Consider the following 17357-nt stretch of genomic DNA (forward strand, 5'->3'; position numbering starts at 1 on the left):
AAAGAGAGAGAGAGAGTGTAACTTTAACTAAAAATCAAAAGTGAGTAAGCTTTACTCCAAGTCCAAGTGAGTACAAGATGGATCTAGAATTGAGGGAGGTCTGACTACAAAACTGAACTTTCCACACTATGTAACATGACAGAGAGTGCAACATAATGATTAAGAGCACAGACTCTGAGGGTGTTGAGTTGGAAGACTCTGCCATTTACTGTGACCTGAGCAAAATACCCTACTTAAGTCTCTCTGTGCCTTAGGTTGCACATCTATTAAACATATTTTAAGAGTGCTTATACATTCATTATGAGCATTAATTGAGTTGATTACTCACAAATGAGTTGTAAAGCATTTACAACCGAGTATAATATATGTAAAAGTACTATATGACAAAGTACTATATAAATGCTTTTGTTATTAGTGTAATACCATGCTACTACCATTGACAAAAAAGAAAAAATCTCCAACTTTATCTCATTCACACCATGGAGAAAAGCCTCCTCTAAGATAAAGAACAAAAATATTAGACATCTAAGCAAGAATATACTGGTAAATACAATACTATCAAACTTGAGGGGCAGATGTGGGTGGATGGCAAGGAAAGGCTAGAGAGGGAGAAAGTCAGCAGACAGAAAAAGCAGGGGCCCTCCCTGACTACTCATTACATCATTCCACAGAGCCGCTGAGGCAACTCAGCACACACTGTTTCTGCATAATTCCTGAACACACCACATTCAAGTGAATCTGTGTCTAAGTTAATGGGATAGCTTCATGTGGACATATCCTTCCTTTTCCTGTTATTTTTTTCCTGTTACTGGCTAGTGTTTTCCCTGATCGCCATAGTGCATGGAGATCTCTTCTCACTTCTCAGACTACTGAGAGGTCTTATGATAGACAGCGTAATTTGGCATTTAACTCAAGGCAGTCTCACTTCCAACTTGTTCACGTGAATATAGAGATAGCTAATTTGGCACTTAACTCAAGGCAGTCTCACTTCCAACTTGTTCACGTGAATATAGAGATAGCTGTGGGCTGAACTCTTAAAAAGTTTATCACAGGGCTGGACCCAAAAAAAATTCTAGATGCTTACTTACTGAATTAAACCCTAGGAGGCTGATACCATTGGCACTGCCCTATAGCACTAAATATATAGTGGGTTCAGAGCTTCTTACTCACCTTGAGTTCTCAATGTGCAGGAGGACAAAGATGGCCCACTCCCAGAGCCCTTCACTTTCCAGTTGGCCAGCATAACTCGTCTGTAGTACACCCTCACACTGTTCTGAGAGATGAGTATAGTTAAGAGCCCGCAGCACCTCCCACAAGTGCCAGCTTAGGCGATAGTCCAAAGGATCGGCTGTTATACTTCGGGGCTCCAGCAGCTGGTTGAGATCATAATGTCTACAAAGGAAAATGTACTGAGTTATCATATCAAGCCAGCAGACCATCTGTATTGGATAGATCAACTGTTCTGGTTATGGTTTAGAAGATAACAAAGGCAGGCCCCTGAGAACGGTAGCATTACAGACCACATGGTCTCCCTCTGAGACTGTGCTCTATCAGTCTACTTCTAGGTTCAGCCAGATGACAGAGCCTTCTAAAAATGAAGGCACCTCCTCTTTTGTGGTTGTGTGATCTGACAGGTATGCTGGTCAATTTGTCTGGCTAGATATTTACCATCCTGGTACATGGAATCTTCACAACTCTTAGTCTTCATTCCTTCATTTAACATTTATTTATTTTTTAAATTTTTTTTTATTTGAGAGGGAGCACATGAAAGTGCATCAGCAGGGGAGGGGGAGATGGGGAGGGAGAAGTAGACCTCCCACTGAGCATGGCCTCAATCCCAGAATCCTGAGATTATGACCTAAGCTAAAGTTCAGATGGTTAACCGAAGGAACCACCTATGCACCACGATAAACCACTTAAAACATATAATTGCATTAGGATCTTTCAAACTGTTCTATTATATGAAGTTGCTAGAGTGCTAATTATCCTGTTTATCTGAACAGCTAACTAGTCTTCACGATGGTTACTTCCTTCTACGGCTTATAATTTCTACCTCTGATTTTGTATACATGGGCATTATACTTTATATAAGGAAATTCCGGTGCCCTGAGTTTTTAAAGAGTCCCTATACAGACTTCTCTTTCTTTTGCTGGGATCCCAAAGATTTTAATGGTCCTGGACCAGTTTATATGTAAAGTTCTTAGCGTGCAATTTCCACATCATAAGATCAGTATAAAGTAAGATCTCACACCTGTAAATTCTATGGCTTAGATTACCATCCAATAACTTTACCTTTTGAGCGAAGATCCCAGATACTTTATAACTTCCTAATAATCCCCAAGTAAAGAACAGAAGTTTTCTTGACCAGTGTTGTCAAACTGAACTTTGTGGGATGATGGAAATGTTCTATAACCTGTTCTGACCAACGACAGCCAAAAGCCAGCCACATGCAGCTACTAGACATGTGAAATGGGGGCTACTATGAATGAGTAACTAAATTAAAAGTCTACTTAAATTAAAATAGCCATATGTAAATAGGAGCTATTATGGTGGACAGTGCAGTTCTAGACTATTTGTATGGGACAGACTGGATTTTTTTCAATTTTTAATTTTTTTATTAACATATAATGTATTATTAACCCCAGAGGTACAGGTCTGTGAATCGCCAGGTTTATACTTCACAGCACTCACCATAGCAGAGTGTGGATTTTATATAAGGATTTAGTCATAGCAATTCTACCTTTCATGAAAACAAGGTTTACTATCTCCTCTTACTCTGGTTTCTCTATTACTGGCACCTTGAGATACTCCTTTTTCTTCTTTTTTTCACATTAGATAAGCTGACATACAGTAAACATACAGTAAACATATTTAGAGTGTACAATTTTCATGAAGTTTTAATATATGTACACACCTGTGAAATTACCTCCAAGGTCAAGACAACAAACAAACCTCCAAAAGCTTCCTTATGCCCCTCTATAATCCCTCTCTTCCTGCCCCTCTTTACAGCCACCCTTCTCAGGCACATAATGATCTGCTTTCTGTGATTAATCAGTTTGTATTTTCCAGAATTTTAGGTAGATTGGAATCATACAGTATAGTTTCTGGGTACTTTTTTTTTTTTAATCTCAGTCCTTTCAAAACCAGGTAAAATTATCTTGTGATTCACTGTGTTATCATGTGTATCAACAGTCCATTCCCTTTTATTACTGAGTAGTATTCCATTACATAGATACACCACAATTTGTTTATCCATTCATCCTTTGATAAAAATTTGGCTTGTTTCCAATTTTGGGCCATTACAAACAGAGGTGTTACAAACACCTGTATACAGATATATGTCTTCATTCTTTTGGTCAAACACCTAGGAGTGGCATGACTGGATCATATGCATGCAGTATGTCCAACTTGCTTTACTTTCTATTCTGTCAAACTGTTTGCCAAAGTGCCAATACCATTTTATATTTTTCACCAGCAGTGTATGAGAATTCAAGTTGCTCCACAAATATGACACCACTTGGTACAAGACATTTTTCTTTTTTTTAAAAGTAGGTTCCAGGGGTGCTTGGGTGGCTCAGTGGGTTAAGCCGCTGCCTTTGGCTCAGGTCATGATCTCAGGGTCCTGGGATTGAGTCCCGCATCGGGCTCTCTGCTCAGCAGGGAGCCTGCTCCCCTCTCTCTCTCTCTCTGCCTGCCTCTCCGTCTACTTGTGGTTTCTCTCTGTCAAATAAATAAATAAAATAAAATCTTTAAAAAAAAAATTGTTTAAAAGTAGGTTCCATGCTGGGAAGAGCTTGCACTCATGGCCCTCAGATAAGACCTGAGCTGAGATCAAGAGTTGGAGGCTTAGCTGGCTGAGTCACCCAGGGGCCCTTGGTCTTTTTAATTTCTAGCCCTTCTAATAGGTGGACAGTGATGGTTTCAATTTGCATTTCCCTATTGTCTACTGATGCTGGACACTTTTCTTTTTTTTTTTTTTTTCAATTTTTCTTTTTTAAAGATTTTATTTATTTATTTGGTGGAGAGAGGGAGAATGAGAGAGAGAGCACGAGAGGGGAGAGGTCAGCGGGAGAAGCAGACTCCCTGCCGAGTAGGGAGCCTGATGTGGGACTTGATCCCAGGACTCCAGGATCACGACATGAGCCGAAGGCAGTTGCTTAACCATCTTAGCCACCCAGGCGCCCAATGCTGGACATATTTTCATGTGCTTGACATCTAGATCTTCTTTCATAAAGCAAATGTTTTAATATTTTGCCCATTTCAAAATCTGGGTTGTTTTATTGAGTTTTAAGAGTTCTTTAAATGTTCTGGGCACACCTGGGTGGCTCAGTTAAGCAACCAACTCCTGATTTCAGCTTAGGTCACGATCTCAGGATTGAGAGATCAAGCCCCACATCAGGCTCCACACAGCACAGAGTTTGCTTGTTCCTCTCCCACCCCACCCACCCACTTGCACGCCCTTTCTCTTATATAAAAAAAAAATTTTTAAAGGAGTTCTTTATATGTTCTGGATACAAGATCTTTATGAGATGTATGAATTGCAATTATCTTCCCCCAGTCTGTGGCTTGTCTTTTCATTCTCCTAACAGTTTTTCAATTACTAACAATTTTTAAATTTTTTTGAAGTCCAGTTCACCAATTTTTTCTTGTATAGATTATTTATTTGGTGTCAAAACACCTCTGACTAACTCACAGTTGCAAAGATCTTCTGGTTTGGTCTGGTTTTTTCTGTTTGTTTTCTGGGTTAAGTTTGAAATTTAGGTTTCTGATCCATTTTGAACTAGACAAATAATAGAGATAAACAATTAAACCAAAAGCTAGCTGTAGGTAGACCAATCAAGAAAATAAAAAAGAAAAAGGACATATATCACCAATATCAAGAAGGAGAGAGACATAGTTACAGATCATACAGACATTTAAAAAGGATAATAAGAAAAAAAATAAGGAAAATGTTATGAATAACTTTATACCAATAAATATGGGATAACTTAGGGAAACAAATTCCTTAGAAGAAGCAAATGATTGAAAGTGATTCAAGAATAGGGGCGTCTGGGGCTCCTGGGTGGCTCAGTGTGTTAAAGCCTCTGCCTTCAGCTCAAGTCAGTCATGATCTCAGGGTCCTGAGATTGAGCCCCGCATCGGGCTCTCTGCTCAGCAGGGAGCCTGCCTCCCCCCCTCTCTCTGCCTGCCTCTCTGCCTACTTGTGATTTCTGTCTGTCAAATAAATAAATTAAAAAAAAAAAAAAAAAAGAATAGGGGCGCCTGGGTGGCTCAGTGGGTTAAAGACTCTGCCTTCAGTTCAGGTCATGATCCCAGGATCCTGGGATCAAGATCCGCATCGGGCTCTCTGCTCGGCGGGGAGCCTGCTTCCTCCTCTCTCTCTCTCTCTCTGCCTACTTGTGATCTCTAATAAATTTTAAAAAATCTTAAAAAAAAAAAAAGATTAAAAGAAAGAGATTCAAGAATAAATAGAAAAATCTCAACATACTAGTTAAGAAATTGATTTTATAGTTCAAAAATGTCAACTGAACTTAAAATGTAAAACCACTTTTCATTTCCTTAGTAAAGAAAATGAAAAAAACAAGCCCTTACATTAGGATAACTGCAAAAACACATTTAAATAAAGGACTAATATCCAGAATATATAAAGAAATATTGTAACACAACAAGACAACTCTATTAAAAAATGGGCAAAAAAATGTAAACACTTTTGCAAAGGAGATATAGAGACAATGGTAAATAAGCACATGAAAAAATGCTCAATATTATTAGTCATTAGGGAAATGCAAATTAAAGCACTACTTTAGTTATTTATATTTTACCACAATATAAAACTATTATTATCTAGGGGCATCTGGATGGTTCACTCGATTGCGATTGAGGCCCATGTCCAGATCCCTACTCAGCAGGGAATATGCTTGTCCCTTTTCCTCTGCCTCTCCACCCCACTTGTTTATGCTCTAATAAAGAAAATCTTAAAAACAAATAAAAACTGTATCATCCTCTACCACAGTTACATACTTAATACTTTAAAATATTTAAGGAACTGAAATGAGATAGGAGTGATTAGTTATGACTGGAAAAAATTCCTTATTGTTTCTGACATGTCCAATAGTTCCAATAAGATAGTTTAAATTTACTGACTGTAATAATAGCATGTGTTCATACACTGCTGTAGGATAAATAAACCACTGTTTATTTAGGATATTTAGGATAAATAAACCACAACACCCCCCCCACAATGAGATGCTATTATATGCCCACTAAAATGGCAGAATTTAAAAAGCTGACAATACCAAATTTTGAAGAGAATATGGAACACCTAGAGATCTAGGTGGGGATGTAAAATGATATAAACACTTTTGGATATATTTATATCCAAAATATTCATGGCATTTTATTCATCACAGCCAAAATCAAGAAAAACTATCCATCAATAAATGAATAAATTATTCAATTAAAAAAAACCTTCTAATATACATATTAACATGGATAAGTCTCAAAACCATTATGTGAGTGAAAGAAGCCAGACACAAAATTTAACAGAATGATCTCAATTGTGTAAAATTCTAGAAGAGTGAAATTAATCTACAGTAACAAAAAAGTCAGTTATTTGTCTGGGAGGGGGGACTGATTGCAAAGGGGCATGAGGGAACTTTAGGGGGGTAATGCTATGTTAATTTTTAGTTACACTGTATTAAAATGCACACTTCAGTATTTGTAAATTGTATCTTCTTAAAGTTAAACACTTTTTAGATCTCTACCCCTAGATCCAAAGTTCTCTGCATTCAACCACTATAAATTATTATTTGTTGATTTATACAAATTTATGGCAAGTTGGTTTCACATTTAAGGGAAAAAACTCAGGAAAGGACTCCCTAGGGCCAATTAAGCCCTACCATACATGGTTCTGACTCACCTGTCACTGTAGAGTTTTAGAAGGTGAAAGCAGACATCTTGAAGTGGTCTCTGTGAGTTTTCTTCCTCCTTTACCACATAACCCGAGCCCTCCAGGTATGCAGGAAGTGGGGAGCAGGCATACCTGTCAGCCTCAGAGGAATTCTGAAAGGAAGAATTTGATAAAACAGTCACCAGTTACAAGTGTGTTTCAATAGATATGATCATGTATCAATAACTTAGACATATGTATTAAGAATGATGACATCCTAATGGAATGTGTCAAGGATCTTAAGCTTATTTTGCCGTGACACAGCCAACCTGTCTTCAAGGGACTACCAAAGGCTTTGGACAGTTGTCATTAATCCTCATACTTTCTTGTCATAATTCTTTTTTTTGGGGGGGGGGGGTCACAGTTCTTATTATACTCAGGTTTCTTTAGTGTTCTCTTTCTCCTGACAAATGGTATCAAAGGTAGTAACTACAGACAGTAGAAACTGAAGAAATGATGGCTTTTTTTTTTTTTTTTTTGGACAGAGATCACAAATAGGCAGAGAGAGAGAGGGACGCAGGCTCCCTGCCGAGAAGAGAGTCCGATGTGGGGCTCGATCCCAGCACCCTGGGATCATGACCAGAGCCGAAGGCAGAGGTTTTAACCCACTGAGCCACCCAGCTGCCACCCAGCCATTTAACCCACTATTAATGGCTTCAAAAACATTAATAGTGGCTCTTGGGTGGCTCAGTTGATTAAGCACCAGACTCTTGGTTTGGGCTCAGGTTATGGTCTCAGGATTGTGGAAGTGAGGTGTGAAATCTCTTAGGATTCTCTCTCTCCCTCTGACCCTCCCCCTACTTCTCGTACTCTCTCTCAGGAAAAAAAATAAACTATAAACCCTACATTAATAATACTTTTATTTATAAAAAAGATCTTATTTGGTGCACCTGGGTGGCTTAGTTGGTTAAGCCTCTGCCTTTGGTTCAGGTCATGAACCTAGGGTACTGGGATCGAGCCCCAAATCAGACTCCCTGCTCAGCGGGGAGCCTGCTTCTCCCTCTTCCTCTGCCTGTTGCTCCACCTGCTTATGCTCTTTCCTCTTTGTCAAACAAATAAATAAAATCTTAAAAAAAAAAAAAATATTTTATTTATTTATTAGAGAGGGAGAGAGGGAAAGAGAAAAAGAGGGAGAGCGTGACGGGGAGCAGAGGGACAGGGAGAGAGAATCTCAAGCAGACTTCTTGTTGAGTGTAGAGTCTGATCCGAGGCTGGATCTCACAGCCCTGAGACCATGACCTGAGCTGTAACCAAGAGTCAGATGCTCAACCAACTGAGCCACGCAGGCACATCCTCACATTAGTAATTCTTTTTTTTTTTTTAAAGATTTTATTTATTTACTTGACAGAGAGCACAAGTAGGCTGAGAGGCAGGCGGACGCAGGGGGCGGGGGAGGGGAAGTAGGCTCCCCACCGAGCAGAGAGCCCGATGCAGGGCTCAATCCCAGGACCCTGAGATCATGACCTGAGCCAAAGGCAGAAGCTTAACCCACTGAGCCACCCAGGCGCCCCACATTAATAATTCTTTAACCTCAACACAGTTAAGGCATATGATATATGATACTTAAAGGCAGATTTTTCAGGCCTGCTAATTTGGGGCTATACAAAACTTGAGGTTGGGCTGTATCCAAGGAATTCCCAAAGGAATAAGACAGCATTAGGAAAAAAGAAAAACCCTCTCATTTGGGGGCAGGAAAACTGCTTTAAGAAAGTCAACTGTGGAAACATCATATTAAATAAAATAGAAGGAGATATTTGGAGAATTTTAAAAGTAGCCCTGTCCAGAGGCAGGAGAAAAGTTTCCCATCAGATTTCCTGGGTCCATTTCAATTTTATGGTACTTTCAAAGAAAGCAGTTAGGAAAAAGTATTATGAAGTATGACTTGGGTGTTTTTTTCTCTGCAATACTTTTCTGGCAAAAACAGAACTCCCCCCATGACTCTTGGTTGGCTCTACTGAACATAAATACCTGAAATGCTTCTTCATACATGCTGAGTGCCCTGGAAATGGAGGCTGTTGGTGGAAGCAAATACCAAAGATGCACAGCCAGGGCACGTTTCCAATCCAAACATGAGCACACATTGATTTGCCTATGCTCTGTGAGCTGCCAAACCTGCAGGAGACAAAATCATCACCACAGCTATGTGTCATACATTATCTTGTTACTGCCCAGATCTGCCAGTTACTCACTTAGTCAAGTAACATTTTATTTCTTTTTTTAAAGTAGTCTACCCCCAACATGGGGCTCAAACTCCCGACCTTCAAGGTCAAGAGCTGCATACGCTACCAACTGAGCCAGACAGGTGTCCCTATTTAAATAACATTTTAAATGAACTAGACTGGCAGTGTTATTGATCCAAATATAAAATACAGTTTCCTTGGTGGCAGGTGAGAGGGCAGATTTAGACTATCGGTGCTTTGAGAAGAGATAAGAACCACAGAAAGTGAAGAGGAGGTCTTCTTACTGCCTGCAGTTGCCATCTTGTAAAACTTTAAGTTGTGCATAAATTCTGACCAGCTACTTCACTGCTGGAAAGCGACAGCAATATGTCAATCAGACAGGCAGCAATGGCTTAAAATAATTATGCTTTCTCACCCACAGAATGAACAGAAGTGGCTATTAAAAAGAGTGATGCCACATGACATGAAAAAACGTCCATATAGTTAACTTACAGAACTACTGTGTATAACTGATTTTATTGGAATATACACATGTGTAAATATGCACACATATATGTTGATACGGACTTACAATATGTCTGGAAAGAGAATATAAATTATTTACGTTATTTACCACTAGAATAAGGGATATGGTGAACTTGATTTAATTTCTATATGACCAGTTTTCTTTTACAAGGTACGTGATGTACCTTTGTAATTTGAAAATATTTACACAGAATTTAAGAACAAGTTGCTTAGTTATATGTCACAGTATACAATTTACAAAGCTAGCTCTGTCCCTTAACCTCAAGCCGTCTTGGATTTATGAGAAAACGTATGCAAGTTAATGAGAAAAGAGGAAAGTACCGGTTTTCCAGCCAACAAGGCAAAGATACGCAGTCTCTCATCTTGGATGAAACAGTTAGCCTGGAGCTGTTGCCAATCCACCAGCTGCATAGTAAGCAGCTCCCGGACTGACTGGCTACCCACCAGCTGGGATAAAAGAAGGGCAAGACGATGATCACCTACAAGAGAAAACAGTTCTCTGGTGATTGCGAAGATTAAAAGACTTGCGGAAAAACCTAGGGACATTATCTTATTTCTTCTAGCCCTCAGGAGGAAGACCTTTACACTGTTACTGCTTTCTGCAGTAGTCCCAAAACATTGTTCAAGAACTTACCATTCTTCTGCTTGGGTAGAAAAAATTCAAAATAGTTTAACCTAAATTACATTAGACTATATAGTGTATAGAGTTCAATGTTAGATCTATTACTTCTGCAACCCTAAAGTACTTCATCTGTAAAATGGAGCAAAGAATTATCTGATTCAAAGGTGTGTAGTGAAGACTGAGATCACATAATTGAAAACATGCCCAACGAGAATGGCACTGAGAAATGGCAAAATGAAACCCAGACAAAATGAATGTGTGAGAATCCCTGACACTCTCACTCTCACAGGTCTAGTCATTTCTATTACTAAACATTTTTAAGTACAAAGGACTGAGGCAATAAAAAGATTTTCATTAACTAGAATGTGAGGGAATAGAAATTCCAGTTGATGAAAACTTCCAGCTAAGTTGTAAGTTAAGAGGAAAATGCTTTGTTCCAGCCCTTACTACAAACCTCCTGTAAGTCAGTAGTCCTTCTCTTGTTTTTGTATATGGGTCAGTGCTTAAATGTCTATATAAAATACCATCCTGCCAGAACTGAGGCTTTCATCTCAAAAGTTTCCTTCATAAACTAGAGAGGCCTAAAGGAAAAAAATCATGCACCAGGAACACATCTGGAAATGTGCAGGACACATGGTCTCTCTATATATAGGTAATCAAAGCATAACTGGATTATGATTCATTCAGTAAGTGTTGTAGCCCACTTGACCATGAGCTGCTAGTTTTCTAGGTGAGTGATACCAAAAGGAAAAAAGATTATTTCAGTGTATCTAGAGAACCCAAAACTGAGGATTTATTGGCCAAGATGTATAACTATCCTCGTCACTAGAGATGGTGGAGTTCAGAGCTTGACACAATATATTCATTAAGATCCTCTTTGTGGGGCACCTGGGTGGCTCAGTGGGTTAAAGCCTCTGCCTTCAGCTCAGGTCATGACCCAGGGTCCTGGGATCAAAACCCACATCAGGATCTCTGCTCAGCAGGGAGCCTGCTTCCTTCTCTATCTCTGACTGCCTCTCTAACTACTTGTGATCTCTGTCAAATAAATAAATAAAATCTTAAAAAAAAAATCTTCTTTGCTTTGATTACAGTCAACAAACCAACTGGCTGTTGCCAATCCCTGACTTTTCAAGAAGACTGTTCTCACTGATGAGGATTCTAGGTTACTTCCTCAAGTTAATTTTAGTGTATGGCACAAGCTAAGAATATAAATTAATCTTCTGCATGTGAATATTCAACTATCTCAGCATTATCTGTTGAAAAGACTATCCTTTCCATGTTTAAATTATCTTGGCATCTTTGTCAAAAAATCAACTGACTATAAATGGAAGGGTTTTATATTTGAAGTCTCATTTCTATCTTGTTCTATTTTTCTATGTTCATCCTTATGCCAGTACCACATTGTCTTGACTGCTGCAGCTTTACAGAAATTCTGAAAACAGACACATGTTGAGTTTCCTGATTTTGTTCTTTTCTAAAACTGGTTAGGTTTCTTACATTTCCAAATAAGGATCAGCTTATTAATTTCTGCAAAAATGTCTGTAGTGGGCATTCTGATAGAAAATGCACTAATGTATAAAAGGGTTAGGGTTAGGGTTAGCGTTAGGGTTAGTATAAATCAGTTAAACAACACTGAGGTTCCCAATCTATTACTGGTTCTCAATCTGAGTGGTTTTGTTCCCCAAGGAAACTTTGGCAATGTCCAGAGGGTTTTTTTTGGTTGTTACAACTGAGGGTAAAGGACTCTTATGGGCAGAGGGCAGGGATGCTATGCTACTAAGTACCTTGCAATGCCCAGGACAGCCTCCACAACAAAAAATTACCAGCGAAGAATGATAATAGTGCTGAAGCTGAGATACATTTCATGAACGTGAAATGTGAAATGTGTTTCTTCATTTACGTAGATCATCATTTCGTTACTGTTTCATAGTTACAGTACAAGTCTCATTTTTGTTACATTTATTCCTTAATTTTATTCCTTCCAATGTTACTGTGAATACCATTGTTTTTCTAATTTCATTTTGGATTGCTTGTTGCTAATATGCAGAAACACACCTGAATTTTGTACACTAATCTTGAATCCTGAGATCTTGCTGAACTAGTTTATTTAGTCCCACTGCCTTTTCTGTTGATTCCTCAGGACTGAACTATCAACATACAGAATCATGCCAACTTGGAATAAAGACAGTTTTACCTCTTCCTTCTTAATCTGTATAGCTTTTGCTACTTTTCCTTTCTTGATTACACCGGCTACAACATCCACTACAATTCTGTATGGAAATGGTGTTCCCAGAGAGAAAAACGAAACAAGATGAAACCAGAGAGGGAGACAAACCATAAGAGACTCTTAATCTCAGCAAACAAACTGAGGGTTGCTGGAGTGGAGAAGGGTGGGAGTGATGGGGTAGCTGCGTGATGGACACTGGGGAGGGTGTGTGCTATAGTGAGCACTGCGAATCGTGTAAGACTGTTGAATCACAAACCTGTACCCCTGAAATAAATCATACATTCTATGTCAAAGAAATGAAAAACAAAACATTCCCCCACTCCAATTTAAAAAAAAAGAAAGAAAGAAATGGTGATTTCCCAAATGGTGAAATCTTCAGTCTTTCAATATGATGCTAGCTGTAGGTTTCTATGCATTTGCTTTGAAATCAGGTTAATAATGTCACCATAGAACAAGATGGGAACTGCTCCCTCTATTTTCTGAAAGAGTTGTAGAGGGTTGGTATTACTTCTTTAAAACGGTGCTGATGGGGCACCTGGGGGGCTGAGTGGGTTAGTTAAAGCCTCTGCCTTCAGCCCAGGTCACGATCCCAGTGTCGGGCTCTCTGCTCAGCGGGGAGCTTGCTTCTTCCTCTCTCTCTGCCTGCTTGTGATCTCTGCCTGCCATATATATATATATATATATATATATATATATATATATATAAATAAATAAAACAGTGCTGGTTACCAGTGAAGACATCTGGACTTTTTCTGAGTGAAGATTTTTAGTTAGTAATTCAACCTCTTTACTTGTTATAGATCTATTTAGATTTTCTTTTTCTTGAGTCCCTTTTGGTAATTTATATTTTCCTAGGAATCTGTCAATTTTTTCAAAGTTACTGAATTTGATGAGAGAATTTTTTTTTTTTTTTAAAGATTTTATCCATTTATTTGACAGACAGAGATCACAAGCAGGTAGAGAGGCAGGCAGAGAGAAAGGGAGGAGGAAGCAGGCTCCCCGCCGAGCAGAGAGCCCGATGTGGGACTCGATCCCAGGACCCCGAGATCATAACCTGAGCCGAAGGCAGAGGCTTAACCCTCTGAGCCACCCAGGCGCCCGATGAGAGAATTTTTTATAGTAGTCCCTTTTCTATAAGGTTAGTAGTGATGTTCTTTCATGCCTATTTTTTGGTAATTTGTGCCTTTCTTTTTTTTTTTTGCCCCCCCCAACCCCCATGCTCAGGGTAGTGACAGTTTTGTAAGCTTTCTTACCTTTTTCAAAGAACGGATGTTCAGTGTTATTGATTACTATTTTTTCACATTGTCATTTTCATTGATTTCTGTTCTAGTCTTTACTATTTCTTCTACCTTTTGGTTTAGTTCTTATTTTGCTAGTTTAGAAGCTTAGGTTATTGAGAGTGCCGAATCCTAACCACTAGACCACCAGGGAGCTTCTAGAAACTTAGGTTATTGACTTGAGGTCTTTATTCCTATTGGGTAGATATCAGGTAACACTGATAGCATTCAAGTATTTTATTGTCTTTAAAATATTTTCTTAAGATTTTTATTTATTTGTCAGAGAGAGAGAGAGCATAAGCAGGGAAAGCGTCAGGCAGAGCTGGCAGAGGGAGAAGCAGACACCCTGCTGGGCAAGGAGCCTGCTGTGGAACTCGATTCCAGGACCCTGGGATCACGACCTGTGCTGAGGGCAGACGCTTCAATGACTGAGTCACCCAGGTGTCCCAAGTATTTTACGTTCTTTGATATTGTTTAGTTGTTCTATCAATTATTAAAAGTAGAGATAGTGAATCAACGGTTTTTAGTAAGCCTTGCCAAAAGTTTAACCTTAAAGAAAAGAAAAAAAAGTGGGGGGTGGGGGAAGGAAAAAGCAGAGTTTGTGAACAAATAAATCTAAGGACTTGACTTCTAACACTCCTTGAGATCTTCCTCTGCTAATATATATGTGTTGGTGAGCATAACTTTCTCTCTTTAATGATTCATAATCTTTTTAACTTTATAAAAGGCCAATGCTGAAGATAAATTTCCACTATAGAAAAATATATGAAGATCACAAAAAGCTAAACATGTAGTGACAGTAGAATGCAACTGTCCATGTAGAAAAGTTCTTGATTCTAGCTTTTCCTATGATTGTTCCTTACAATCCAAACTGGCCAAGGCCTCCAAAAATAAATCCAGTTGATGGCTCTAATTATTTGGTTTCCATAACAAGGTTTCAGTAACAAGGTTTGATCAGGGATTTTATTATACACAGATTAAACTGAACTATGCCATCTTTTATTCTTACCTAGATTTGTGTCTGGACAGTTATCAAATACTTGCTAAATGCCTCTCATTAGTGGAAGGAAAACTAAAAAGAGCACAAATACAAAATGGGAAATCCTTGGGAAGAAAAAAAAGTAGGTATCTCAACCTGGAAATTAAATTTACACACTTACTTGAATGAAATAAGTGAATTAATACAAAATACCTGTGTTTAAAAGGTTCAGAGACTTGATTATAGAAGGAGGGAAAAAACACCTAAATGTCAAAAAAGGAATTTGCTAACATGGTACATTTGTAGATAAAAGAATACAGAGAAGCATTTGAATATAATATCTATATTGGAGATCATGAAAAGAATACCATCTCTCTATATATGTAGCAGGGTACCATCTTTGAAAAGTTTACAGGCATACGTTGCTTTGTGTACACAAATTTTAATATACCTTATATATTACAAAGTAAACAGTCCAAGTACAAGCTGTACATTGAAATGTATAAAGTAAATACTGAAGAATTTAGGTGAATTGGATTTATTGCTTTTTGCTTATCTCTATCTTCTAGTTTCATTATAAATGCATAGGTAGAAGTAAACTTAATGCTTAAGGTTCTAAAAAGAAAACTAGAGAACACAGTCCCTACTCTGGAGGAACCAGCAATCTTCCTGGAAAGTTTATACTCCATTTAGGCTAGAAGACAAAGGCAAATCTACAAATTAAAGGGCAGGAACCACTAGTGAGTAGGATGTAGATAAGGATACAGAGAAGGACCATATGCCCTACCTGACTGCTGGGCCAGAGAGCAAGCCTCACTGATCCTCTTGCCCGTGAGGTAGCTGAAGACAGCCTCCACAGGCCTGTCTTTTCTGGTTAAGGAGACTTCCTCCTCAATCTGGGGTGCAGCAGTATGGGATAGCCAGCGAGAGAAAGTTCTTCTTCGCTCCAGAATCTGAATGTATTCACTAGGTTCATCCAGTTGGCTGTCAGGCTCCTTCAGGTGGCCCCATAAGGCTTCACATAATGTCCATGTTAGGCTCCAGTGCTGCACAACTAACACAGACAGGAAAACAATGCTATGACATGAAGTCAAAGTACCTACACAGAGGACATCACTCTAATTGTGACATAAAAATACATAAATTAATACATACCCCGAATAACTACTCAAGCTGATTGCCCTTAATTTGTCTCCAGCTCATTCTGCTGTGTCTTACAAGTTCTGGAGGTGTGGAGTATAACTGCTTGTTCATTCCATGTTCCTCTGGTACTTATATAACAAAAGTAACTCTATCCTCCTTTTTTTTTTTTTTTTTTTTTTTTAAAGATTTTATTTATTTGACAGAGAGAGAGAAATCAAAAGTAGGCAGAGAGGCAGGCAGAGAGAGAGAGAGAGAGAGGAGGAAGCGGGCTCCCCGCGGAGCAGAGAGCCCGACGTGGGGCTCGATCCCAGGACCCTGGGATCATGACCTGAGCCGAAGGCAGAGGCTCCTTTATGGCGCCCCACTCTATGCTCCTTTAAATAGATTCTTCTAGCTGCATTATGGCTAATATAATCTCAAATGACAGAGAAGAGTCCTCCAACTTGATTACATTCTGTTTACAAAATGCTTTAAGAAACATGAAGTGCTCTAAAAACTTGTGAGGAAGTTTTCTCTCCTGTAGTAGGCACAGCCCAACATTTAGTGAGCCTAAATGACACTGTTCAAAGCACTTAAGAGGAAAGCCATCTCTAAACTACACAATGTAAATATACAGTAGTTGCCATCTTCATTTTACAGATGAGGAAACTGAAGTACAGAGCATTAAGTAACTTGCTCAAAAGTTATAGGCAACATGTAGCAGAGCGAAGATTTGAACCCAAGTAATCGGAGTCCAACTCTACATTCTTAAGTACTATTCATATTGCTCCTCAGGAAGGAAAGCAAAACAGAAGCACTGTTTACCACTAAGCCAAATACAAGAATACATGGGGGGGGGGCACCTGGGTGGCTCAGTGGCTTAAAGCCTCTGCTTTTGGCTCAGGTCATGGTCCCAGGCATGGTCCCCAAGCCTCACATCGGGCTCTCTGCTCAGCGGGGAGCCTGCTTCCTCCTCTCTCTCTGCCTGCCTCTCTGCCTACTTGTGATCTCCCTCTGTCAAATAAATAAATAAAATCTTAAAAAAAAAAAAAAAAAGAATACATGGGAAGATGACACACATGTTTGAAAAGAAGATGAGACACCTGAAGCAAACACAAAGAAATGAATATACACAATTCTCAAAATGTGTGGTATGGAAGAGTTTAAAATAGTCACCATTCTTGAATAATGGTGAACTATTATGAAAGGTGTAACATTAAGATTTTTCTATGATTTTAAAATAGTAAGTTCCCAATTTTAAAAAGCCCTTTACCAAAGTGCCGGTTTAGAGAACCATGGTCACAATAGTAATAGAAAGGTAATGGGAGAGGTTAGGAAGAGAAGTCAGGAACATTAAATTGTTGGGAGGACCAAGTGGTGCTTAAGCTGGACATGGAAGAATGGGTAGCATTTAGAAAAGCAAGAAGGAATGGCTTTTTCTCCTTATGTTCTCTGGGTGGCAGAAGGAATGCAATT

The 17357-nt window shown here is 38.9% G+C and overlaps 1 protein-coding gene across 9 annotated transcripts in view; it reads right to left on the reverse strand.

The window, feature by feature from the left end:
• The window catches only part of NUP98 (nucleoporin 98 and 96 precursor), a 123198-nt gene that overhangs the window by 13244 nt on the left and 92597 nt on the right, over nucleotides 1-17357 (reverse strand). For all 9 annotated transcript variants that reach the window (XM_059134124.1, XM_059134149.1, XM_059134116.1 and 6 more), the window contains 5 exons: nucleotides 15547-15813; nucleotides 9976-10133; nucleotides 8918-9061; nucleotides 6920-7062; nucleotides 1171-1392 (listed from right to left, as the gene is read on the reverse strand). In XM_059134124.1, the coding sequence (XP_058990107.1) occupies nucleotides 1171-1392; nucleotides 6920-7062; nucleotides 8918-9061; nucleotides 9976-10133; nucleotides 15547-15813 (934 nt within the window). The remainder of the gene's footprint in view (nucleotides 1-1170; nucleotides 1393-6919; nucleotides 7063-8917; nucleotides 9062-9975; nucleotides 10134-15546; nucleotides 15814-17357) is intronic.

The sequence above is a fragment of the Mustela lutreola genome, chromosome 1 (genome assembly GCF_030435805.1).
Source record: "Mustela lutreola isolate mMusLut2 chromosome 1, mMusLut2.pri, whole genome shotgun sequence".
NCBI lineage: Eukaryota > Metazoa > Chordata > Mammalia > Carnivora > Mustelidae > Mustela > Mustela lutreola.